Raw genomic sequence first — 25706 nt, forward strand, 5'->3', positions numbered from 1 at the left:
ATTTTCGGTCATTGCCATGGCCACGGTCAGGAGATTACTCCTCGAAAGAAAACCCAATAAAAAACGAGTTGGAAAAAGCAGTCATGGGCGCATGCTAATGAGGTAACTAAGCAAAGCACACAGGGAAAAATGTTATAAACTTGATAAAATTTATTTAGAATTCATTTTTAGCTAACCAAATCCCAATAAATTTATAAAAATTAAAATAATTCATATTATTTAAATAGGAAACCTAGTATTAACATGAAAAACCTTAAACCTGATCTTTGATCGCATTTTTCCTGTGTAGCAAAAAGCCGCAGAGGTGGGTGAAAAACCGAGAAAACCCTGACTTACCATTAGATTGCTCAATTTCAGACTCGGAGCCGTATCGAGTAACAAATTGTGGCCGACTTTGTGCAAATGCTCGTCGACCGCGTCGTCGTCTTGATCGCTCGCCTCGCCATTAATCACCACAAAATCAACATGATCGTCGATGAGCTCCTGGCTCACTGCGGATGCGGATGTGGCTGCCGATGCAGATGCAGATGCGGAGGCTGTACGTACGATGCCGGCATCGCTGCCACTGAGACTGCAATCGTCGCTCAGCTCGCAAATGTCAACACCCTGGGCGATCTGGGGAAGGGGACTGGGCCTGGATGGCGGATCGTGGAGGACATTGTTGCCATTGCCTGTGCGGTGGGTGGTGGATGTGGTGGTGGTGGAGGTGGAGGAGGACCAGGAGGACGAGCTCTTTTGCACTGTCTGGGTGCGGATCACCTGCATGGCGCCGTTGGCGGTGCGAGCCTTCAGCACCTCCAACTGTTTGCGCTGTGTGTGCTGTGTGCCGTTCGGCTGTGAGATGTTTTGGGAGTCGGATATCTGGAGGAGAGAGCGGAGAGAGAGTGGGATTCAGTGGTGGCAGGATTATGAGTGGATAATTCAAAGCTGCGGTGCATACAGAGGGTAATCGTGGACACTTTGTGAGCACGGCTGCTTTGAAAGGAATGATATGCGGAATGGGTTTAATAAGAGGGTAACTTAGTGTTTTAGTAAGACTGATGGCGGTTTAAGGTGTTCTATATGTCGCTATAATAAACTAAATTAAATTAAATATATTTTAAAGTAGTAATTTGCTCCCAGTTCCCTCCGATCTAATTAATACATCCCATAAACACCGATAACTGCTGTTTTATCGATTGCCTGCCTATGGCCACATTCAAATCAAAATAAGATAAATAATGCCTTAAACAAGAAATCGCAATGTGATTGTCTAAAATTCAGTAAGTGTGTGTACGTGGGTGTGTTCAATGTGGAGCGCAATATAGCTTTGTCGCAAAACGGCATTCGGCCGTTGGCAACGGGGCGTATGAAAGTTGCCAGACAAAACACTTGACCGTCAAGCCTCCCTCCCTCCCCCCGGATCTGCTTCAAAAATTGTTAGATGCCTCTTATCTCGACAACTGGGCGTGCTTGCTCGCTTACTTTGCTCTCCAGCTCGCTGGCTCGCTCGGCACACGTGACCAAACGCCAGCCACAAATCAAAAGACTTAAGAGAGCAACTGCAACTGCAAAACTGCACCCTTTTGCGGCTATGCACTTGAAGAAATATTATATAAATTACATAACTTAAAAAACTTAAAGGATTAATGGGTTGTCTGTATAAAATTTTCTTTAAATTTTTTGTATTTAATTTCTTTTTTTCTGATCTTAGCAATACCTTCGACTAAAAGCCATTAAAATACGAATAAAATTTTTGTTATATTTATTTACCATTTCTAACATTTATTTTCTATATTAAAGACCATTTTTTCCTCTGTATTTACCTGAACAATTAGCAGATCCGTTCATTGGATCGTGCCATGACACACCATTGAAGAAAAGAATAACAAAAAATAAAAAGCAAAAATAATAATACAAAACACACTCGAACTGGCCACAGAGATCGATTGCGGCAATCGATTGCATTGATGATTTATAGTGCTAAAAATGCATAATATCCTCCAAAATGAAAACTTTAACCCCTGCCCGGTGTCCAGTTCGAGGCATATTCGTGTCAATGACCAAAATGCAGCGATTGCCGTAGCCGCACTTATTTGACTATGAGTCAAAGTGCAGCATTGTTTATACAGAGTATGGAAAATTTGAATGGCAAAAAAACAAAAGGAAAATTCACATTGTATGCAAGTTGCGGGTTGAGTCATTTCAGGGTTTTCGGTTCTTGGTTCTGGGTTCTCACCTGTGGTCTACCACTCATAACGCGGCGACTGGCACTTTGAATGCTTATAACTCTGGCTATAACTCTGTAATTAGCTTCATTAGATGGGAATGTTTTGGGGTTTTAAGACAAAGACAATTTCATAGCAAAGGGAGACCCAAATAACTATGCGAGACAGTTGCATTTGGCTTAGAAATATAAAGATTATATCTAGAGAAAAAGTCACTCTAGGGGTATAGGTTGTAGCAACTCTAGAAACTCATCATTTATTGATCTGAAAACTTTTTATTTACTTATATTTTCAAGGTTCCTTATTGTCTTACATTCCTGTGGTGCACTGTATTTCAGTTCAGGGTTATCCCTTCCAAAGTTCTCAATCAGACTGCTTCATTTATCGACTTCACTTCTGGCTTGGGGGCGGGGAGCCTGTCCGAGTCGATTTCTGATTTCCATTCGTCCAACGTCCGTCTCCACGAGCTTCCCATTTTGACCCCCGGGGGGCAAACGGACAATGCATAATAATTTCAGCGGCTCCCTAAAGTAACACTCATCCTTGAGAGTTCAGACCTGGGACTGTGACTAAGAAAGAGTGCAGAATTGCGGGCCAGCCATAAATTATAAGCCGGGCTTCGATGCCGCGGGCCATGCACGTTCTGCCGGAGTTTCTCACGATCAGGGTCCGAATCAGGCTCAGGAGGCTTTCGGGGATCGCTGGGGAGACCGACCGCTTTTCCACTTTTCCGCAATGTGTGCCTGTCTATCGATGACCTCTTTTTCCCCAGCACCAAACACCAAACGCTGTTCGTTTTTCACTCTCTTATTTTGGCGCTGGTTCGGGTTAGCATGTGTAGGCCGCTGGTCTTGATCTTGGTCGGGGAGTCTCGTTGTCTGTTCGGGCCTAATTAAGCTGTGGCCAAAATCTGCATGGCCCGAGGGGGAGTCCCAATCAAGGCAACAAAACAGCTGGCGAAAGAAAGCCAACTGTAAATGAATTATTTGGCTCGGCCGAAATCAGCCAGCGATCAGTATCATGATCTTGCCGGCAAAACATACACCCGGGCAAGAGGCCGAGAGAGGGAGAAAGAAAAAAGGAAACTACCAAATTGAAAATGCTGAGTACGAAACCGAAAACGAACCAAAGTCAAGTTGAAGGTTCAATGAAATGCAGAGACTTGCCACGACTTCCACAGAGCCCAGCTCACTCGCATATATTATAAGCCAGCCAAAGTCGTGATGATGTTAAGGAAGACTTTGCTTTCGGCTTGCTACACTCAGAAAAACCAAACAAAAATTTAAAAAATTCTAACAGAAAATAAACTAGAATTTAATTGACAAAGTTTTAAAGCATTGGAACAGCGAATGTTTAAGAGCATGTATACTTTCCTTTTCATATTAGAATCCTTAGTTTATTTTAAAGAAAATATCTTCAAACAGTTTATACCTTTTTTTCCGGTTTACGAATATGCCAAAATATTTTGTAGCCTGGGCTCAGGCCGCGCATGAAACAAATTTAATGATGCTGCACCATCGCAGTCGTAGTCATCTGCCGCCTGGTCGTGGCTGTCTGTCTGTGGCCATAAGATTGACTGTCTATCTCCCTACAACCTCTCCGAGTCTTTGCCGCACTGTGTGTGACTTCGCCAAATGCCCCATGTTGGTGTCTATCCGCCTGCCTGCCTGCCAGCCAGTCCGACCCTCAGTCCATCCGTCCCTCAGTTCGTGGCATGCATGTCGCCTTTGCTGGCTGGCTGGCAGCTCGCGGAGATCGGTTGCCTAGACATGCCAAAGCGTTGACTCTTTTTATTTTTAGCTGGCACTGACTTTGGTACCCCCAAGCACATTGGTTTGGAACCAAGAAAAATATTTATAATATTAACAAAAAAAATCTAAAAATTATGCTTAGAAATTCAGGTTGTTTCAACCTCAGTGAAGTTTTAAAAGCTTTATTTATTTCCAAAATGAAACTAGAAAATCACTTCTACTCCCACACCACAGTGCCTCTTAAATTGTACTCCTGGCTGATTTTTAAATCGTTGTGGCCTGGGCCATTTTGTTTGGACCTTTCTGCCTCTCTGCGATCTGTGCTTCTTAAACTATAATAATATACATTTTTATATGCATTATTTCTGTCACGATCTCGTTGGCTTTATATCTCTATAGGCCCGACCCGACTGCAGGAAAAGTGGTACGAGTAAATCATGTGTGTGGACCGGAGAGTTGATGCCCCAAGTCGTTGGGGCCTAGTGTGGAGTTCATTAGCGGCCGAGAGGAAACACTTAATTGAGGCAAGACACGTCAGTTGACATCCTCAATTAGTTGCAAGTAATTTACGTTTGGCGGCCAAGCTTGACTTGACGAGCACTACAGGTAAGAGTAAAAAAAAAAAATAATAATAAAAGTTTTGACCACAGGTAAATCTCCCGAGTGGCTGATGCATCCTCTCTGCGGGCAGCAAACTCCTCTATCTTCTTTCTGGTTAGACTTGTGGCAACCCAGTGACCCACAAAGGCAGCGGCATCGCCAGCGGCCTGGTACCGTTAGCCGTGGAAACATTGTGGCAACATGGCCAGAGACCCCAACTGCGATGCAACTATTGCACGTGGAAAAAAAACTTGATGTTATGTTAAGTATTACCAGTAAAAACATGGGTATATTTTAACTATATAAGGTTGGTTTAAAAGTAGGGCTGCCTTTACAGGGTCCCCGAAGGCTGCACGAAGAACTACAACGGTATCCAAATCAATGTCACCAGCAAATATCTAGATCATATGATTTTCTTTCGGTGTTGGAAATAATTCAAAAGCCGCGACTGCAACTGCGCTTGCATGCTGCAAGCAAAAAACAACAAACAAAAAATCTTGCAAAATGTAAATTTCTGTTTTGCGTTTCTTCGCTGATGCCCCAGCCGCCATCCATAATGCTAATGAAGAAGTTGTCAGGGATCTATCCGTCGGTTTGCCTAACGGTGCCTGTGTCTGGCTGCCTGGGTGCGTCTACGATCTGCTATGCGATCCTCTGCTCTGCTCTGCTCTACTCTTTGCTGTTCCCGACCGATTGGTTATTGCCAAATTGATTTCCCTGCGATTTGTGGCGGCAGTCGCTGCCTTTGACTTTGTCTTTGTCGGCAAAAATCGAGCTTCGGACAAACAGCGGGACATCGGTGATATAAATCCCGGACTTGGCCATCAAATCGAGTCGAGTTGAACGTTTTAAACTGAAACTGATGCGGACCAGGGAACAGTGATGGCCTCTGTACTAGATACTCACATCGGGATGTTTGTTTATTATTAAAAAATTCTATAAAGAGAATGCCATAGCTGTCAGAGTATACATTACATAATTAATTGCAGTCTGAGTTTTCTAATTAAATTTAAACACTTTTAAATTAGTCGGAATATATTTTCTTGATGCCTTTTTATAGGTATTAAACATTTAAAATAAATTAAGAAAATATTTTCATAGCAGACTATCACAGCTCTTACATTTTTCCCATCACTGACTAGGACCTGGTGTATTCTTTCGACTGATCATTGCCCATCGATGGTATCGATGGCTTGCCTAGTGCACCCCGACCCTGCCACGACGCTTTCATCTTTTGGCCAGGCTCTCGGGTCTCTCGGCATCGTCAGCTGCGGTGGCAACAGAGTTCAATCGCGATAAGATACAAAGTCAGCGGAATGAAACAACTTTCGGTGGTATTTTTTTCACAGGTTTCTCCGCTGAATACCCTGCAGCCATAAAAGTATGACTGAAAAAGGGCATATCCATACTGATCGGGTGAATGTAACAGCCGCCAATTGAGTGCGGTCATTAAATGATTTCGAATTTAGCTCCAGGAAGGAATGCATTTCAAATGTTAACTTTCAGCTGAACCCAAGATGGTCATTAAAGTTGGTATTTTTTAAAGAAATTCAAGTCAAAAAATTGTTTGTAATCAGTAATATCCTGACAAACGCATAGTTTTAATCTAAAAAACAATTCTGCTTTTAAATATTCCTTGTACAGCACCCTTAAGTATATCAAATAAACATTCCTAAGGTCAATACTCTACAAATATTTCATCACATGATATCATCGAAATCGGGCAATAGGATATTCTATTGTTTCATAAGCCGATCAGCGTTCAGCGAAATAAAAAATCACTTAATTATTTGGATCAATCTCTTCAGTTCGAGTGCCGCCAATACCAAGGCAATGATGTCATTGCATTTGATGGACGTTCCGGGTGAGTATGGCTCCGAGTAGCTAGAGTATCTCGTAGTCCAGATCTGGCCAAGTATGTGGTGCTATTTCAGTTGGCCACGAACTAAGCCAAGATCGAGATTCTATTTGGTTTTTGGTTCTGGGCCGTGGCACTTGAGGCGCGAACTCGCGACTTGACCACACACTCGTGTTGGGGCAGATGCTGATGATGACGGCTGCCAGCCGGTGGATGAACAAGCATAAAATTAACGACGGGCCCTGGAGTGCTGATTTTACCATCTCGCCGAAAGCAGTTATAATTAACCGACAAATTCTAGAGCAATCCATGGCTCAAAGACAAGTGAAATCTGGGGAAGAGCTCGAATTAATTAAAGGCAAGCCCCGAAGCGCCTAAAGCGCGAGAAGTGATATATCACAATGGAAACGAATCGTTCGGCTATAACCGAAATCTCTCCGCTAGGAAATCGATTGGTAAGTGGCACAGCGTGTGCAACTGCGTTGAAACTTTTCTCATTTCTTTTTATATTGTTTGTTTTTATTTTTGCCTCCTTTAATTTGTGGCCAAGCAGCAACTTATCACAATCACTGGCTCCCCGAGAGTGTGTGCGTGTGACCTGTTAATTATGGTTGAGTAAAAGCGGTCAAAACACATATCTCGTTCCGTGTCCGTGAGAGAAGCTGCTTGGCTGACACACAAAACCATCTCAACTGGCATTCGGTAACCAGCAAGCCGAGTTCTCAAGCCATTAAGTTGGCAATGCGTAGTTGGCGTTCCGTTCTGGCCAAATTATTACAAGCCACGACTTTGGCGTTTCATCTTAAGAATTTATGTTGGATTTAATAGCAGTTCAACTATTTAAAAGCCTTATTCAAGTGCCAAAGAGTTGTTTTTAATTTCATTTAACTGTTCAGCTAAGTGAACAAGTTATTTCTAGATTATTTTTAGATTTCTTTCAGGTTAATCGCCCAACTTCTGTTTATTTTTTTTGTGCCAACTCATAGAGCTAATCCTGGCTATTCAACTAAATAAACTATTAACTGATTAAAATCAGAGAGCAAGGAAACCGAAACTAGTAATCAAGGCACAATTTGCCGCAGCCTCCACTAAAATAGTGAACGCCTTCCCATTTAGAGAGTCCAGACTTCTCCGGCGGACCTTTCAATTTCATTTAAAATACGATGGACAAACACAGAGCCCAGCAATTAGGTCTAGACCCGGGCTGAGCAATGGATGGAGCCACAGCTTCCATCAATCAGAGCCAAAAGTAATCGCTTTGTGGTTTGGGGCTCGGTATCTTAGGGATGTGTGTGCGGGTGTCGTGAGTTCACGAATGACTACTGTTTCTCAGATAAGAGAAATGTATAAAATGTAAAAATATTACTTATGTTCCTGTTCCAATTTAAGCATAGTAAATGGAAGATAATTTATAGAATTTGTTTAAAGCCAGGGAATGTATCTTCTATATTCCTCACGCTACCATCTTCAGGGGAGAACACAACTCACCTTGCCGTAGCTGTTCAGCGGTCCATTTACCCAGCGGTCTGCCTCGAGGCGTCCGCTGAAGAGGGCTCCGGTATTGGGATCGATGCGTTGCCATTCACGCACCTCGCGCTGAAAGGGGGATCTGGAGCCACTTCCAGTGGTGCCTCCGCCTCCTCCTCCTCCTCCTCCTCCTCTGTTTGCCGCCTGCAGATGATGATGATGATGATGGTGATGGCTCTGACTGTGATTGTTTGTTGTGGCCACTTCCATGTTGGGCTGGGGAGCTGCAGCTGCTGGAGCTACTGGTGTGCGCTTTTAATTTGCACGCTCGATGCACTCGAGCTGCTTCGCTTCGTTTTCTCCGCCTCTCGACTGTCTCCCTCTCAAGATCGGGAGGCTGCACTTCTTCAGCTGCCGGCTGCTCGCCTATTTCAAATTATTATTTATTGTTATTATGCTACCGTCTACGGGTGCTGCCTTCCCAGGCCCCGCTCCGCTTCGCTCCGTTCGCCTTCGCCTTCGTTCGCGTTTCGTTTTGGCTAAATTAATGGCAACTTTAATTTATTATCATAATAATAATTTTCTAGCTATTCTAGAGCCCGCTACTGTGTGCGCCTCCTCGGACACCACACCACCTAGTATGTATAATTTCCTCGGCTTTTCCTATCCCCTCTACGCTTTGCTGGTTATTTGCCCCGTGGCTTTCACGGTCTAATTTGAGACGACTTCCCCGTATGCTTTTCTGTGTGCTGAGCTGAGCTGGCCTGGAATGACAAGAGCAGAGTTGAAAGAAATTTCGTTAGTTAATTATGTTGCAAAGTGTGAAAAAAGTATATAGTATATATATGTTTGCCTAGGCCTGGTATATTTTTGCTGATGCGTGGCGGAAGCAAAAGTGCTTTGAACTGGCTTTGAAGTCGCTCCGAAGCCAACGTGCGGATTTCTAATTAAATTTGCGGCCAACGTCCAGCGGATATGAGACGATGACTGGGAGACTGGGGACCAGAGTCTCGGATTCTTTGATTGTCAGCGGATGTCACAGTCTATTTCCGCCTCAGAACCCCGACACATGTGCTGTGTCCACTTGTTTATCTTATTTCTTTTTAGTTTAATTTAATTTAATCTGCTGTTTCGCTATTATTTCAGGTAGTCGTCCGAAACTTTGCTTCTTCAATGCGTGTTTATTTTTTGGCTCTTGTCGTCATATGTAAGAAACATCATTTGTAATTGTCAGAGTTATGCAAGCACTTCATTTATTTCGGGGCACAGTGGTTGGTCTTTGGTTTAGAGGTTAAAATCTCGAAGAGTTATTAGTCCAAATTAATGATTGGAACAAAGTCAGTAAAAGATTTATGAATTTTACAAAACTATATTGATCTTTGATGAGGCAATGGTTGTGTCTGTATTACGAAATCTATTTAAAAACTAAAGTATTTAAAAGCTTAATTAGTTTATTGGTAAAATTTGTGACCAACTAGGCCTCAAGCTCTGCTTTAAAACAAAAGAATGCCTTTCGACCCACTGTTGCACCCATTATAGCTGTCCAAATAAGTGCCGGTCGACATTAACACTGAAATGCCCGTGTCTTGCGGCTCGGGAAAAATAAAACGGAAAAAGACAGCACTAAAAAAAATGAATTTAGCACAAACCGGGAGACCCGAAGAGACCCAAGTCGAAAGCAGACCAGCGGATGCAATACACACCCCCCTGATCGACGCCCACGGAGCTAGGAGACGCGGAGAAAAGCAATTTTGCTGAATATTTTATGCGGCTGCGGCCGACCGCTAAATAGTAACTGTTACTAAGTTTTCCACAGCTTCGGTTGGCTTTGGTTGGCCGAGCTGCTCAGGCATTAACTTCCTCATATGCGAGGAGAGCAGCAGCCAGTGGAAACCCGTTTTCCCCGTTGAACTTGCACCAGTTTTTGGTTTTTGGTTTTTAGTTTCGGTTTTGGCTTTGGCTTTGGCTGAGTATTTTAGCACTTTGGCTAGAAATAAAAGTGGCTCGAGATTTGTTGGTGCACTCTTTATTTCCTCGGCACGCAGACTTACTCCACATTCACAAATTGGATTTGTATTTTGGACACGTTTTGCCGGTTTTGTCTGTGCCTGTGACTTTGTTTTTTTTTATTTTTCTTTTACACATCACAGTGTGTGCGCTAGTTGATTGCGTTAATTAAGAATTAATTAGCCGTAATTTAGTGTAATTAAGCGATGGTATAAATTTAATGACATGGTAGAGGGCACTGCGCAGGCAGTGGAGGGTGAGCATTGCCAATTTATTTATGCCAACCTATCGCTTGATTTATACTTTTTCAGTGATTGTGGCCAAAAGGTTATGCTGATTTCGAAAAAAAAAAAAAATAAAAAACAAATTGAATGCATTATAGCCTGGGGGAGGGAATTTAAATAATGAGGCGACAAAGCTTGTTGCTTAAGTCTTCTGATTGCTTATGTGGGGGAAGTTGAAGTATAAATTTTGTTGAGTAATTTTGAAAGCTTTTATTGCTCAATTTAGTTGTAATTTCAGATTCTTATTTTTTCAATATCCTGTATTTTAAGGCATTCTATGAGCTAATGACCAGTTATAGTCAGCTTATAAAAATATTCAAAAAGTTCGTTGCCTAAGTCTTTTGTTTTGGCGTTTGTAAAATATATTTTAAATTTAATTTTAATTTAATTTCTATAATAATATAATTATCACCTAAAACCTAAACCTAAAACTACTTTTTCCAGATTTTTTCACAGCTACGGCCCCTCGGAAAACTAACCACAAAAACACAATTTTCAACTTGAGTCGTTCAAGTCTACTTGGTGGCTTTAAAGCGGACCTTATTCACCATAACAACAGTCAGGCGACGATGAAGGTCAGTGCAATTATTATTATATTTTTTTTTTGTACTGTTTGGCTGTCACCCAACCGCAGTAAGGAAATACCTACAACGGTTATTTCTGTAACAATAATTGTCCAAAACGAAAGTCATTTTTTCTGAGGAGGTTTTTGCGGTTCAATTCCAGTTATTTACATATCCCATCGATGCGTAATTCGCCATCAAATGTGAGCTTGTTTATTTTTGAAGCATTTCGAGTGTGTTGGGATGTAGGTTAATCCCTCATCTTGGTTTTATGTTACATTTTTTTCAACCCCCACAGCTTGCCATTTGTTTAAAAATAGTACACAAATGCGTGGGCCTGGGGAAAACACATACAGTTGACTATTTATATACCCAAAATGTATGGTTTATTTCATTGGAAATATTTCAGGTATATACGTTGATCAGAAGTGCGAACATTTTGTGAAATTGCAACGCGTGCGCAGACCACGAAAATCGTGCAACAATTGACCGATATGCAAATCGTTCTTGTTATTTCAGAGACAGACCATGGGACAGACTGACAGACAGTTAAGAAATTTGCATAATTGGCTCGAATTCGCGTGTTTTCGTGTGTTCTAATTTGAATTTGATTTGTGCGACACCAAAACAGAAGCAGCACGCTCCACGATACACACAAGACATGGGCTTGGACAGCAAGTGTGAACAGAAAAGTTGGCACAACGATAAATTGTGAGTTTTATTTTTATGTGAACTCGGCCTTACAAAATATTAAAGAGAGGTAAAGAGTGAGGAATTGCAATGAGCAGCGTTTTTAAAGAGTTTTTAAATATTTACTTAAATATCTTGTCCACAATTCATTGAACTGTCTGTGATATTAAATCTTTTTTGGTTACCTTTCAGACTTTTTTCAATTAGATATTTCCTCCCTTCTTATTTTGCCATATATTATTTTCTTTGATTATGACTTTTTATCTACCTTTTCCTTTCAACATTAATCTTTAACCTCATGACTTGTGTGTGTGTTTCTCAATCTGGTTTTGATGTTTGGCTTAGCTTTTCAACAGAAACAATCATATTCTTTTTTGCGTTGCTACAATTCAATTATGGGCACATGAAAAAAATGTTGATTACCACAACAATTGAGCAGCAACGCCTCTATGTGTCTATTGATATATTTAACCATAAATATATCTATCTACATATGAAAGAAACCACAATCGGGGCTGGCTTCCGTCATTTTATACTTGGGCCGGGTTTTGGTACTTAAGTTCTCGTTCTTTATGATTGAATGCGGCTTGGAAAATAATTCATTTTTAATATACATATATTTTTTAGATTTGTTAATTCGATGCTGATCTTGGCTGCCGTTTAGCAGCCGTTATTAGTCACACACGCAAGAAAGAGTAATCTTGGTTTCTTTGTTTGACTTCCGTGTGAGAGACAAATGCGCAAATCGGTTAATTATATAGTCGGGGGAATATTGTAACGAGTCAGGACTAATCAGCAGCACCCGCACTTGCTTTTGCCAAAGAAGGCAAACACACTGCCACTTAATTAGGCAAATGAGCCAATTGACGGTAATAGCGTTGACATTTGTGAAATATAGAAAGATATAGAAAAATATGATTTGTAATTTATAGTTTTGATCTTTCTCTCTGTTTGCAAAATTACATAATTGCTATACCCCGAGAGAGAGAGAGAGACAGGTTCCAACCTCTAAGCCATTCACACTCTGCCCACGGAACAGGTAATTGTTGTTGTACAAAGTATAGTTATCTAGGCATAATGATAGATATACTTGTTCCGTCCAATGAAAATTGTAATTTTATGATTTCCTGCTGACGCGCCCACAAGCAGATGTTGCCATGGTATCAATTTTCCGCTACCTGCACTCTGGCAGTGCGTATGCGTAATATGCATACGCTGCGTATGCGTAATGTGCCATTTTATCGCCATCTTGTGTAACCATCTCTTCCCCCCCAGCTAATTTTGGGAAAGTTTTCAGCGAGACTTGTCTGATTTTTGTTTGTTGATTTATGCCGTTAGTTTTAACACTTGCACTGGCATTTGATTTGCCAAAGAAAACAATATTTATCTTATTAATTAGCAAGCTTAGCACAGAAGCATTGTTCGCTTTGTATGAAATGCTATTACCTTTCTTGGCGAAATTTTAGATGGAGTATACCATGCCAGAAACATGACTCACTGCTATACAACTCCCTAGACTTGAGTTCCTCGCATAAACTCTGTTCCTCGAAACCAAATAAATTGAGTTGCATGTGGCGGCGCCTGCAATTGTCAGTCCACATTTGCAACTAGCCGCCCTCACAGCGTCACAGCGGCGGTTCGGCCCGAAAGTGAAACAAGCCAATAAATAAAGCCAACATCCAAGGTTTATCAGACTTGAAAAATCAAACCGCAATTCGTATATGCATAAGGTCCCCTGGACCGCCCTTCTTTTTCTCACTCCCACGTGCATTGCCAGCTCCAATGTGACAAAATAAATGAGCCAAACAAACCGAAAAGAGAGAAAAAGCGAAACAAAATCAGGAACTGCATATTAAATGAAGCGTAACGAAAGAAAAACGACGACAGGAAAGAGGTTACCGCACAGGAGACCAGGGAATGGGTTATTATATTTCGGGGAAAGGGAGTCGCTGAAGGGCTTAAAGTTAATTACAAGCGACGCCTACAAGGGTAACGTCTGTGTGGCCTCACGGCCTGCGGCTCACTTTATTGTATATATATATATTTTTTATGCTTAAGTGAAATACGAGCTGTTAACTTTGTTTTTTTCTTTTTTGCGGAATTTTTCATGGCTTTGCGCTAAGGCATAATTTCAACATTGTTCAACACTTTTACTTTTTGTTTTTTTTGCGGCAATAAGAAATTATGATTTACATAATAATTTGGCGCTATTTGCTGATTGATTTGTGCTGCTTGTCGCTGGCTAATCTCTAGCCTTGAACACCTCGAACAAGCTCTGAACGCGCACATTTGTCGCCTTCATCGTCGTCGTCTTTTGTGTGCGGCATTAATTGGCTTCGATTTTTTGGCAAGAGAAGGTAAAGAAAAACATGCAAACTGTTGCCATAGATGCCGAAAGAAAGAGGAAACAATGAAAGAGTTGAAAATTTGCATGTGAAGTTGGCGATGCCGCGATAAATTGACATGGGTGGTGTGCGAATTTTGTTTGCCGATTAAGATGGATGGAGCTTTCATTTACATAAATGGCATTGAACAAGGTGAAAGACTCCCGCTGGCGGAACACCCACGGATATTAGAATTAATGAAGGAATAATCAGATTGCGATTTATATAGTTAGAGGGTTTATCTAAGAATGGGAAATCAAATTTAGGATTGCTTAGTGGGTACTTTTATAAGAACTTGAACTTCTTTACATGAAATACAGTAAAACACCTTTGTCAATAATCTAAAATCTTTTAAAACTAAAACTACATGCTATGCTTTTGCCCGAATAAAAAGTTAACAGAACTTTCATTCCTTAATTGCGCCTTTTCAATGTCATTACTGAAAATTATATGTCCCAGTATATATGTATATCTAAAGCACCCACGAAATACCGCAAAGACAAGACAACTTTCACCCACAAACAGCTGGCAGCAGCTGTTACCAGATACAGATACAATTTGTTGCTACTGCTGTGAGAAATCTCTGACATTTCTCTCGATTTCAATTCACTTTATTTTGCACCACTTTATGACACATTCCTCGGGGCCACTTTTCTCAGCTGTCAATACACTCACAATGGGTGCCGTAGAAAGCAAAAGCGAACAGTACTTTGGCAGTAGAATGGCATTGCTCTTGTGACCGTAATTATATGCAGGGTGAAGAGTAATATAAAGTACTTATTTTGAGGCTGCCGGAAGAAAGTCACAAAAAACAAAAAGAAGAAAGATTTGTCAGGCGTGACAGCAATAATATGAGAAAAGCTAACCAGAGGGTTCTTTTGGGAAACAACAAGTACTCGGCACACAATGAGAAAGGAAAGTGTAGAGCCCCACTGGAATTCTGGCTTCTTTTTGTTTGACTAATTTCATGTAACAGAAGCAGTTTATGGCCTATTAGATATGCAAATTGAACACGATTCGCAATCAGCCTTATCACATAAATTATTTAACAAGTCGCTATTTGCTGTTGTTGTTGTTGCTGTTCCTCTTGATGCCTAACTTGGCTTGGCTTCGGTGTGTTTTGTTTGCTCTGTCATTGCCATATATGTGAATGGTTGGGCCGCTTGTACAACAACTTATCTTATCGCTCGAACCTTTTCTGATATTTTCTGATATTTTCAGTACTTGATGCCACGATGAGTACGTCATTGAACTTGACTTTGAAGGCGTTCCACTTTATAATACCATGTTTAGCTTTAGATCTTCGGCTTTTAGCTGCATCCCCGCCTGCGCGATGTGTGCTGTGTGTGCCTTCTGGCACCGAACGTCATCCGGAGTCGCTGGAATCACATCTGGCTGGTTGGTGGAAACCAGTTTCCCAAAGAGTCCAACTGATGGTCACTCACAGACAGACTCACAGACACCCAGGTTAAAAATTAAAGTTAATTTTTTTTTTTTAGCTTTATACTCGGCTGATCGGCAGCAGCGAAAAGCAGCTCATCGGCGTGGGGGCGTCAGACAGAACTGGGGGCAAAAAGTTTGCCCCGGCTCGCATCAATATGCTAATTAAAGCTGGAAACTGGAAATCATCCAGCGACAGAGACAAATAAAATGTGATATTTTTTTGCGTCTTGTCATGAAATTTCCCCGTCGACCCAGTTGAGGGTGCCCCCCCTATTGAGTCACAGTGATTTGGTTCTTTATTTTTGGTTTTACAACTTTCATGGGCCCATTTTAACAAGTTCGGTGCCTGAGTCTTTTGTTTTTTTACTTACTCATAACAGAGAACTGGATGAAAAATCCTCCAAGCTCTTAATAAAACGGAATGACTTGTTAAAAAACAACAAAAAATAAGAAAATATTATGATTTGCCGTTAGCATTTTGGGTGAAATTACACAACTTAACGGTTAATTTCGTATAGTCTTTATTTTTTGACTTTGCGTAATTTGTGTTTTTTGTTTTATCTGGTCAAAAAGGGCAACTCTTTTGGCCAGTTTGGTTGCACTTTTAATGAAAGACAGAGTAAAAAACAGTAACAGAAACACACAGAAAAGCCGACGGAGCCAAATAAAAGACAAAACGGTCGAGCAATTCGTCAGTCTGACAGGCTTTTGACAGCTGAAATGCTTTTGAGGGAATTTCGCTTCGCTCTTTGTTCATTCTTTGTCTTGGCCGAAACGTAAAAAAAAAAACAAAATAATTTCAATTTTCATTATTTATTTATTTAGCTCTTGGACTTTGTTGTTTCACAGTTGCATGCGGAAATAATTCAGATAATCGATGACAGACAGCTTCATTTTTACGTTGCTTGAATAAAGGTGAGTAAATGAGAATAAATAACTTAACAAAGTATATTTTAAGTAACTTTCAGACAAGTTTCCTTAGGACTTTAATTTATAATCTTTTTTATAGGAATCACTGATCTTATTAGATCATTAAAACCGCTTAATACCCAGCTCCGATTCCCCTCTTTCTCTTTTTCTTTTTTGGCTAATTTCCATATCGATTGTTCATCACTCTTGTTGACTTTTTCGTATACTTTTTTCTTTTTGCAAATTCCCCGTTAAGTAATGAAACGTTGACCCGTAGAACTTGTTTGCCTAGGCCAGAGCATAGCGCCATCAGTGGGCTCCGATCTCCGATTGAGTAAGGTTAGGTTGAACGGCGACTTGAACTCAAATGGGTTTCTGATGGATGTCAGTCAATGAACGAGGGCTTAAGATCGGATTTCCAAGAGTTCTATCATAATCCCGTTGCGTGGGCGTTGACAAACTTTTTCGGGGCACACACGTGTGTCCCAAGCCACTCAAGAGATCAAACGAAAAAATACATTTTGAGTGCGAGTATGTCGCCAAATTGCGTCATTCGGATCATTCCGCATGGGTCGCCACACGCTGGCCATAAAACTGCAGTTTATGGGTCTGTGTGACTGGACCCCAACAGCAGCAATATATAGTTGGAATATGGAAAGCCATATCAAGGAACTAGAGCTGAAATTATACCGACTCCAAACGTGCTCTGAAGATTCCAATCGCCTCGGAATGATGGACCCAAAAAGTGCATAGAATCGTTTAGAGCTGAATTCTCTTTTATAGTAATTCCAGTTCTTCGGACAAAAACAATGCAGTACACATACCAAATAGATTGTGATTCAGCCATTTGATTAGCGCTGACACTTTGCCCATAAATAACCAGGTAAAACATGTGCCCCCAAAGGCATAGCAGCAGCATAGGACCAGGACTCCGAGTCGGAGGAGTCCAATGCGCCCCTGACACGCAAAAGTACTTAACAATGACCAAAGTGTACTTAAAAGGCTAAAAATGGTCAATACTGCTAGCTACGACAAACTTGAAATGGCAGAAAACAGACAGCAGCCAGCACAACAGGCCAACTAACAAGCTCCCAAGCTTCTTAGCCTTTCTGGCCAGAAGACAAAAGGATGCCTCCCCACCTTTTTTCTGCGCGGAAACTCAGCTGCTGCTGCTGCTTAGAATCATCGCCAGCCACTAGCAGGAAATGGGCTGCAGCTCCTTTTAAAGCTAACCAAGGCCTTAAACAAACAGCCATTGGGATTCGGACTCGGACTTGGACTCAAACTTGCCCAGAACAGAACCAGAGGAGGAGGAGATGGAAGTAAGGCTACCTTGCCTGAGTCCTCCTAAGTGCTGCAGCTTGTTAGGGCCAAAAACTCTCCGCCTCTTCCAACCATCTAGCCCTCTCTGTCTCGCTGTGTGAGAAATCATTTCAAGGTGTCTTTGGAATGACCAGCTTGCTCAGTTGCTGGAGGGGTATATTCGCTGGGAAGGTATTTTAAAATTATAAGAACATCTAAGCGTATAGTTAACATCTATATTATTTAATTGATAAAGTTTTTTCTACCCAAAATTAAGTTACCTATATCCTCAAACTCTATATACCCCTCACTGGACCGATTCCAGGGCATCAAGTTAACCAAACCCTCAACGGAATCGCTTCAAAGCCTATTTCTTTCCTGTTGCCTTTGCCTTCTTGAGCTGCTGCTGTTGCTGCGTTGCTTGGTTCCTTTTGTGGTTGTCTTTAAAAATAGTTTATCGCCCGATCGCGCATTTATTTCGTTTGTCTCTGTCGAAGTGTTGCCCTAACCCAGAGCTCCCTCCTTCTCGCTCCCTCGAGGCCCCCTGCAGATGCCAAAGTTAATGCTGTCAAGATAGCAAAAAGGAAATCAATGCAGCGGCAGCAACAGCAGCAGCTTGTTTGGCCGGGCTCTAAGGGCCCTGTGTGTGAGCTACATGATAAATGCAACAATACAACATTCAACCGACAGGCAACAGGCAACAGCTGTGCCAACAGTCGAAGTGTCCAAGAAACAGGAAATGAAAACCGGGGGCCCTCCTCCTTCAATCGCGCTTTTTAACAACAAAACAAGGGAAAAACTGCGAGCGGAAAAATATTCTAAATTGCTGATTAACACGACGGCGGCTTACAATAGTCATCGAGTGCGAAATATTACTTTCGGACTTTTGAACATAGTAATGAGATGGTTTGTGCAATGGTCGAAGCCAGCTTGCAAAACTGGTAAGACGATGACTTTGGGGTTTTCCTTAAGATTTCCTTTGGTCAAGTATTTCGAAGAAAATATAAAAGCGAATTATTATATAGTTGTATTTTTTTATGGAAAATGTAGAAGTTTGAATTAAAAATGTAGATAATAATAAATGTAAATTATAATTATAATAATAACAAATTTTAAGCTTAACTATAACTAAAACATTATAAATTATCAAAACAAGCAGCAAAGAACAAATTTCTGATGAATTTTTACCTCGTAAATATTATTTTAAAGCATCTATTCTATTCTCCTTTATTTTTTTCTTAATAAAAGAATTTTTTGTTATAATTATACAATTAAATAAATGCCACAGGTGAGTAACCTGCTGAGATTCAGCCTGATAGGAATCTTGTTAGGCGACGAAAACTTTAACCATTCTTCTAGGAAATCTTCTGCCGGAATCTGAACACTCCAAGCTTAGATCGTGGGACCTTTCCCATACACATCTTCCTTGATTGAAGCTTTCGCTTTGGTCGATTTATCACCTTAGACAACACTCAATCACACCGCATCACGTCTGGTCCCAAAAGTAGAGCGCTTGGCATAAAAGATTCAATCCGTACGGAGACCTAATGACTTTCAAAATGTTCACTTTGTGCAGCTTGTATTTTTTTTCTTGCCATTTCTCTTAACAATTAAATCATAAAGCGCAAAAATTAATTATGACAAATGGCAAAACGAAAACTTTTCATTTCAACAGAGCCGCAAATAGAAAAACACAAATATGGACAAAAATGAGAGCAATAATCAATAATCGATACAAAAGTAAGTTGTTGGGGAAAAGTGAGCAGCGAGACGGAAAAGTGAAAGCGACCAAAGCACAGAATGAAGTTGAAAGAGTTTAAGGAAATTATGTTCAACTCGACGCGGCGCGGCGCGGTTTGTAGTGTCTGGCACAACCGCAAGATATATGAAAATTATATCGCGGTTCCGCATTTGGTATTGAGTAACCGAAAACACTGCAGCCAGTGCCAGTGCAGCCTTATGAGTGTGTCAGCCAATCCCCCCCGTTGCCACCCTGAATGATAACCCAACCTGCTGTTGTTTGCCGTTTGAACTCATTAAAAAAGCTGACCAAACAAGCCATAAATAATGTATAGACAGAGAGAGCTATTGGGTATTTTACCCCCGCTGTACAAAGTCAATTAATTTTCAGGGTCAACCCGAAAATAGATAAACAGAAATTGCTTATTTCCTCCTCACCCAGTTATCGCACAAAAGCCATTTCTGTCTTTAATTCTAGGTCAGCGGCGACCTTCACGTGTGCGCCGACACAAATTTGCATATCGCACCATATATAAGCACTGTTATATAATATAATTCCACCCAATTAGCCCGCATTATTAAGTTTCAACTTGAACTTTTCCAAAGACCAAAATGTAAACAACTCGGTGGCCGGCGCCAACGGAAATTGAGCTATCAAAAAACGCTCAAAATGTCGCTATGAAAATGAAATAAAAGCGGTTAGGTTTTTTTTGAGGGGTTTTCCTGTTGGTTACAACATGTTTTCTTTAAAAAAATTATCTTTTATCTTAAGGTCAAGATAATACAGACTGCTTATTTGAATTATTGTTTTCTTAAAAAATAAGCTTTTATTCTTTTGTACTCGTGCAGCAATCAATTTGTTAGATTTTGTTTAATTGTATTTTAAGCAATTAAAGCCAAGCTTTTGCCATTACTAACTAGCATAGTCTTCCATCTAACTATAAATTTATAAACATATTCTGGCTGATTAACTGCTAGTGCTTATGGCTAATTAAAACATTAAGTGATCAACAGCAAAGCAAATTAAATTGAACAAACAATTGTGGAGTCGAGCTACTGCTACTATAAATGTGGGTTAGCAGGCAGAAAAAAACTCCGATATAAAGCGTCAGAGTTTCCCATTTAGAAATCGTGTAAAAGTTAATTGCGATTGGCTATCAGAGTTAATTGAAAAAAATTGTTTCTGTCGGCCGTCAGTTTTCCTGCATCTCTGACAGAAAGTGCAAGTGTGAAATGCACTGGGGGAAAAGTAATAAAAATAATGTTAACCGAACAACATTTACATTAGATCACCACAAGTACAATCTCGTTTATCTGTTACGCATTGTAAAACCGTTTTCATTGCCATATCTTGAACATTTTGCAAGCCAATCAGTTCAAGAGCGTGAAAAACATTCACAGATATTGGGGAAAAAATCGCTTCAGAGGAACGGGCAAGAAATAATAAATAAAATAATTGCTTTACTCCATGGGATAAGCAACGACGAACAAATTAAAACCATGAAAAACAAGTCATAAACGAAATAGTGAAACCAAAGTGAAATAACATCAACTTAAAACTAAGACAGCAACAATAAAAAGAAAAAAATGTTACAAATTTTCTGGCCGCTGAGATTGCGCAGTCAAAGACCTTCATGCTCGTAATTGGCAGCACCACACTTAAAGTCAGGTCCGAAAATCCCCCAAAAAAGCAAAAACAGCTAAAGAAAAGAGAGCCAAAAGGTGACGTCCCTCTTGAACAACAGAATATCGTGAACATAATTTATGCAAGCCAAGCAAAAAAAATAAACAAAAAGCTAAGCAAGCGACAGGAGCCAAGTCAGGACTGAACCGAACTGAACCCTCTCTCAACTAATGGGATTTAATATGGCCTCCCTGCACCCATACGATAGCCACAAGAAGTTAACCCCCAGATCGGAGCAAATATGCTCCACGAGCTGCGGAAAAATTGAAGACAAGACAATGGGCCCGAGTTTGATGTCCGCCAAATGGTATCCAATGAGTGATTTTTTAGCAAGAGGTATTAGGTATCGTTAGGCCTTTGTAGTTGAATGATCATCATTACTAGAGTCGCTGTGGGGTGTCTTGGGAATATCTTTAACTTTTAAAGTTTGTAGAATATTAGAATTCGAATTTATTAGAATTTCTATGATAAATTTCAATAGATTTGGTTGTAATTTAAGCTTTGAGCTTATCATTTACATATCCTAGAGTTCCAGTATTGATTTTATTTTAAAAAAATTTCAGGATATTATTTATTTTTAATCATTTAAATTCGATATTTAATGATTAAAAGTAGTCAAGTCATAAAAGTTCAAGTTCAAATATTTAATAGTCTTGTTTTCTCTTCTCCTTCAGGTAATTGATATGTCTTACACCACGCTTCTCTGCTGGCCTTTTCAAGGGTATCGCCTAGTCTTTGATAGACTTTGGCTCTCATTTTGTTCCACCTCACTTTAGAGCCGCAGTAATTGTTTGCAATTATTACAATTCGCAAGCAGCTTTTGGCGTTGGCTTTGCCTTTGGCTTTGGTTACGGCCCAGCGGGTGGCGGTGGTTGGCCAGCAGCCAGCCAGCCGGCTTGTCCGCTCCCCCAGATCCTCCCGCGAAAACCCGGACGGAGTGCCTGGATTTTCTCCACATTAAAAGTGTGTTTTTTTTTGCCTGTCTGTCGGTCTGTTGATTCCGCGGAATGACGTCAATAAACACATTTTGGCTTTTTGTTCGCTGTCATTTGGCTCTGGTTTCTGGTTTTAGTTGAAGTTTTATATACATTTTTTTTGCTGCCTCCTCTGGTTTATGACACTATGTGCCGCCGCGTTGATAATTGTCATGTGGCATTGCCTGCTGCTGGCTGCCGCTTGTCATCAATCCTGAGCGTTGATCGCTTTCAGGCGACTGTAAACTAAGAGTTTTTGTGTGACTGTTGGTAAGCGGCTTTGATTTGTTTGGTTCAATGACACACACACTCACTGCGCTGGTGGGGTGCCGATTTGATAGCTCATTTAAATGGTACCGCTCGGGAGGAGGGTGAATGGGGTGACAGGTGACGAGCGAAGACATTTGGATATTTTAGACGATTTACCTGAAGCAACTTTCACTGAGAGGAGAGTGGTGGCATTTGCAGCATTTGGATAAAGAGATTAATTATATATGCATTCAATGGCAATGCAATCTTGTCCAAGTTTGTGTCCTAAGTCTTTCGTTTCTACTGGCTGGGAAAACAATTTGTTGATGTCTCTGTTAAGACTTTTGGCATTTTAATGCGATTTACTTTTACAGGGTTATTGACATCTTGAAAATCCAAAAAGCTGAATTAAGTATGTAGTTTTTATAAATTTTTAATAATCATAAGTCTAGCTATTATAATTAATACTAGAAAGTGTAATTTAATACTTGCAGAAAGTGAAAGAATTGTATAACTTAATTTTAATTTGATTTAATTAATGAGATACAATCGAGATACAAGAAATAAATACAATTTATAACATTTTTTTATTGGCCACAAATCGAAAGACAACTATTTATCACTTTGTCTCGGTTTATGTTCAGCTTAAAAACCCATTTCGATACTCAACCGATACCCCAATAAATTCTAATCACAATTTCCTCAGACCCTCCCCAATCTGTCCGCACTCCTCAACAAATTATTTTATGACTCAATGGAAAATTAGCATTTTTTATGAACACAAAAAGAGCTATGCCGACACCCACTACAGTTCCCCTCCCCGTCCACGATACGCTGTCCATTATGCATATCGAATGAAGCTATTAAATGTTTAATTGCCAGCATTGCCTAACTTTGAAGTTGGATAGGCATGCATCCATTTCGGACTTGGACTCGGGGAATCTAAACAAATTGGTGGCATTTTCCTCATTTGCATTTCTGCTTATGCAGATGCCGACTCTTCGAAGACTTTTCGCCATGTCCAAGAGACCGCGAACAAAGAGCCTAATTGAAGGTAATTTAAATTGATTAAACATGTCTCTAGGTTGGGCCCCTACGCTCCACACCACTCCACTTCAATGGATCGTCGTGGCTGCGGCTGGCTGTCTGTCTTGCGGAGGTGTTTGTTTGCTGCAGTTTTTGGCTGCTCAATGATTTGGCATTGTCTTGGAAAAAATAAAAAATGAATCGAGAAAAAATAGTGTCGTGTGGGTTGCCCGTTTGCCAATTGTGATGGGTGGGTCACCACCACCACCACCACCACTCCAGCAAGAGACCGCGTGTGGGGTTCTGTTGTGTGTTAAATATGGTAGCATGTTTTGAGGTGTTTATGGTTTAATTAAGGCTGCCTATGATGAAAAATGAAAGGACAGCCGGAGAACATTTTGAACATAACATTAAGCGGGCTGAGCTCATCGTTGCCAGAAGCAGACCTTGTGCCAGGCTTTAAATATCCAACTTTTCTATGAATCACAGCATGGCGGCATCCTGTATGAAAAAATAATGCCAAAAGATAAATATATATATGCAAACGAATTGCAAACGACCTGGCAAAGTTCATTGGAAACATTAGCTAGAAAATGATTTATAAAGAATTTTATATCTGCCTCGGCCATAAAAGGCAAAGCTAACAATTATGACTTTGAAACGTTTCTGTTTTCGTTTTGTTTGGTTTGTCATTTCGCTTGATTTTCTGCCATTTCAACAATAATAATTTGACACAACAATAGAAACACATTTCGGTGTCAAAAATCTAATTAAAATTTATCAAAAATACAACAAAAAAAATACATTTTTTCGGCTGCTGCTGCATTAAACCTTTTCTGGGCAAAAAGGGTGTGCAAAATAAAGTGTCAGCAACGATTGCGGCATACAAAATGAACCGAATGTGAAAGGCCCGACTAATTTGAATTCTTTTCATTATGGATTTCGGAAGATTTTTGCGAAATATCTCGGCGTATTCAGGGTTTTTTTGGTGATTGCCTTGTGTGCAGATTATTTATGATATTTGTATCCTTTTGTTGACACATTGGTATAACTTCAGCCTAATCAAAAAGTATCTCGCTGTGGTGTTGAAATGGTCTTAATGTCAACCTCCACGAGCTGCCACAAGCAACTCAAGTTCTAACTCTGACATTCAGCTCGACCGATAAAGGCGCGTGCCCACGAAAAAAATAATGTATAGGTAAAGAAATCAAGTATTATCGTGGCGTTTTTTGACGAGGTAATGCAATATGCCATAAGCTCTGAGTTCCGCACCCAGTTTTCCGTTTCAATATCTCTCCGGAGGTGACAATTGGGGCCAACACCTTTTGAGCCCCCAAATGGTAATTTGCACTAATGCATGCCACAAGCTCTAATGCGACATTTGTCGTCCGCAAAAATCATACGATATAGACATAAATATAACCATAAGTCGGTTAACTTGAAAAGATTTCGAATGCTGGAATTGTTGACCACAGCAAATACGTAAAATCAAAATCCAAATCCAAGGCATGTGGATGGAATATGGAACTGAGATCGAGCCTGGACATTCTGATGACTAATGCGGCAATAAGTGAACTCATGCTCAGCACTAGAATCATTGAACTTTAGTTGTTAAAAAAATATATTAATTGTGAATCATTTATATGTTTAGGGTTATGGTTTTTGGGTTGGGTTTATTGTATTCTAAATTTCATATCAGATAATTTGCAGACCAAATAATTAGCTGAGAAAAATAACATTTTACATTGGACAAAGGAAAAGCATAACGAATATTCTCTTCTATTGTTAGGGTGCCTCAAAATGGAGCATGGAGAAATGGTTTCGAAAATTGTAATTATAATTATGAGAATGGTTTCTAGGTATAAAAGAGAATGTATATCTGTTTTTCTCTTTATGCTGAATTGTTTGTTAGTTGTGAATAAGGAAATAAATTAAGAAAAAGTCAAGAAAAGGTAAAAAATATGGCAATGACCTCAACGGAAAATACTAATATTGTTAAGCACAATAATTCTAAGAAAATCAAACAAATATTTACAAGTTTCTTTGTAAGTATACATATTTTAAGAAATTATTTATTTATTAGTTTTCTCATTAATTAATTATAAAAATATATAACCAATAAATGCAAGGCACCTTTTTTAACAGGGGCTTACTTGTTTATTCTCAAATTTCTGTTCAGTCATCTACTTAATCAGTCATTTTTCAGAATACACACATTTCCTGACCAATTTATTGCATCATCGACTTTATCTAGACATTCATTAGTATTTTGTTGGTTTTCAGCTACAATTTGTCTGGCGGCTTGGCTCCTCTCACCTAATTTTTTTTTCGGCTATTTGGCGAGTCTCGATCGATGCAAAAACTATATACATACGACAATTTATGGCTCGGAGCGACCAAAAGTTCAGTGGAGATAAATCAAAAACAGACGAATTGCACGTACCTGTCGGCGGCTAGGCGGAGAGCATTGATATCTCTTTTTATTTTGCCCACTGAAGGCGTTTTAGCTTATATTTTATTTGACTTTATTTTCATTATATTCTGGTCCGGCAGCGGCGGCTGTAGCAA

The 25706-nt window shown here is 40.2% G+C and overlaps 1 protein-coding gene across 11 annotated transcripts in view; it reads right to left on the bottom strand.

Moving 5' to 3' along the window:
- The window catches only part of LOC108076197 (serine-rich adhesin for platelets), a 36271-nt gene that overhangs the window by 9821 nt on the left and 744 nt on the right, over positions 1–25706 (bottom strand). For 9 of the 11 annotated variants that reach the window (XR_011445550.1, XR_011445549.1, XM_070288217.1 and 6 more), the window contains exons 2-3: positions 7905–8309; positions 337–861 (exon numbers count right to left, since the gene is read on the bottom strand). Coding sequence is in view for 9 of the 11 variants with exons in the window: in XM_070288217.1 (XP_070144318.1) it covers positions 337–861; positions 7905–8153 (774 nt within the window). In the remaining 2 variants the exon portion in view is untranslated. The remainder of the gene's footprint in view (positions 1–336; positions 862–7904; positions 8310–25706) is intronic. The other 2 variants (XM_070288223.1, XM_070288218.1) reach the window with 1 other exon arrangement.

Source organism: Drosophila kikkawai, chromosome 2L (assembly GCF_030179895.1).
Source record: "Drosophila kikkawai strain 14028-0561.14 chromosome 2L, DkikHiC1v2, whole genome shotgun sequence".
NCBI classification, from domain to species: Eukaryota; Metazoa; Arthropoda; class Insecta; order Diptera; family Drosophilidae; genus Drosophila; species Drosophila kikkawai.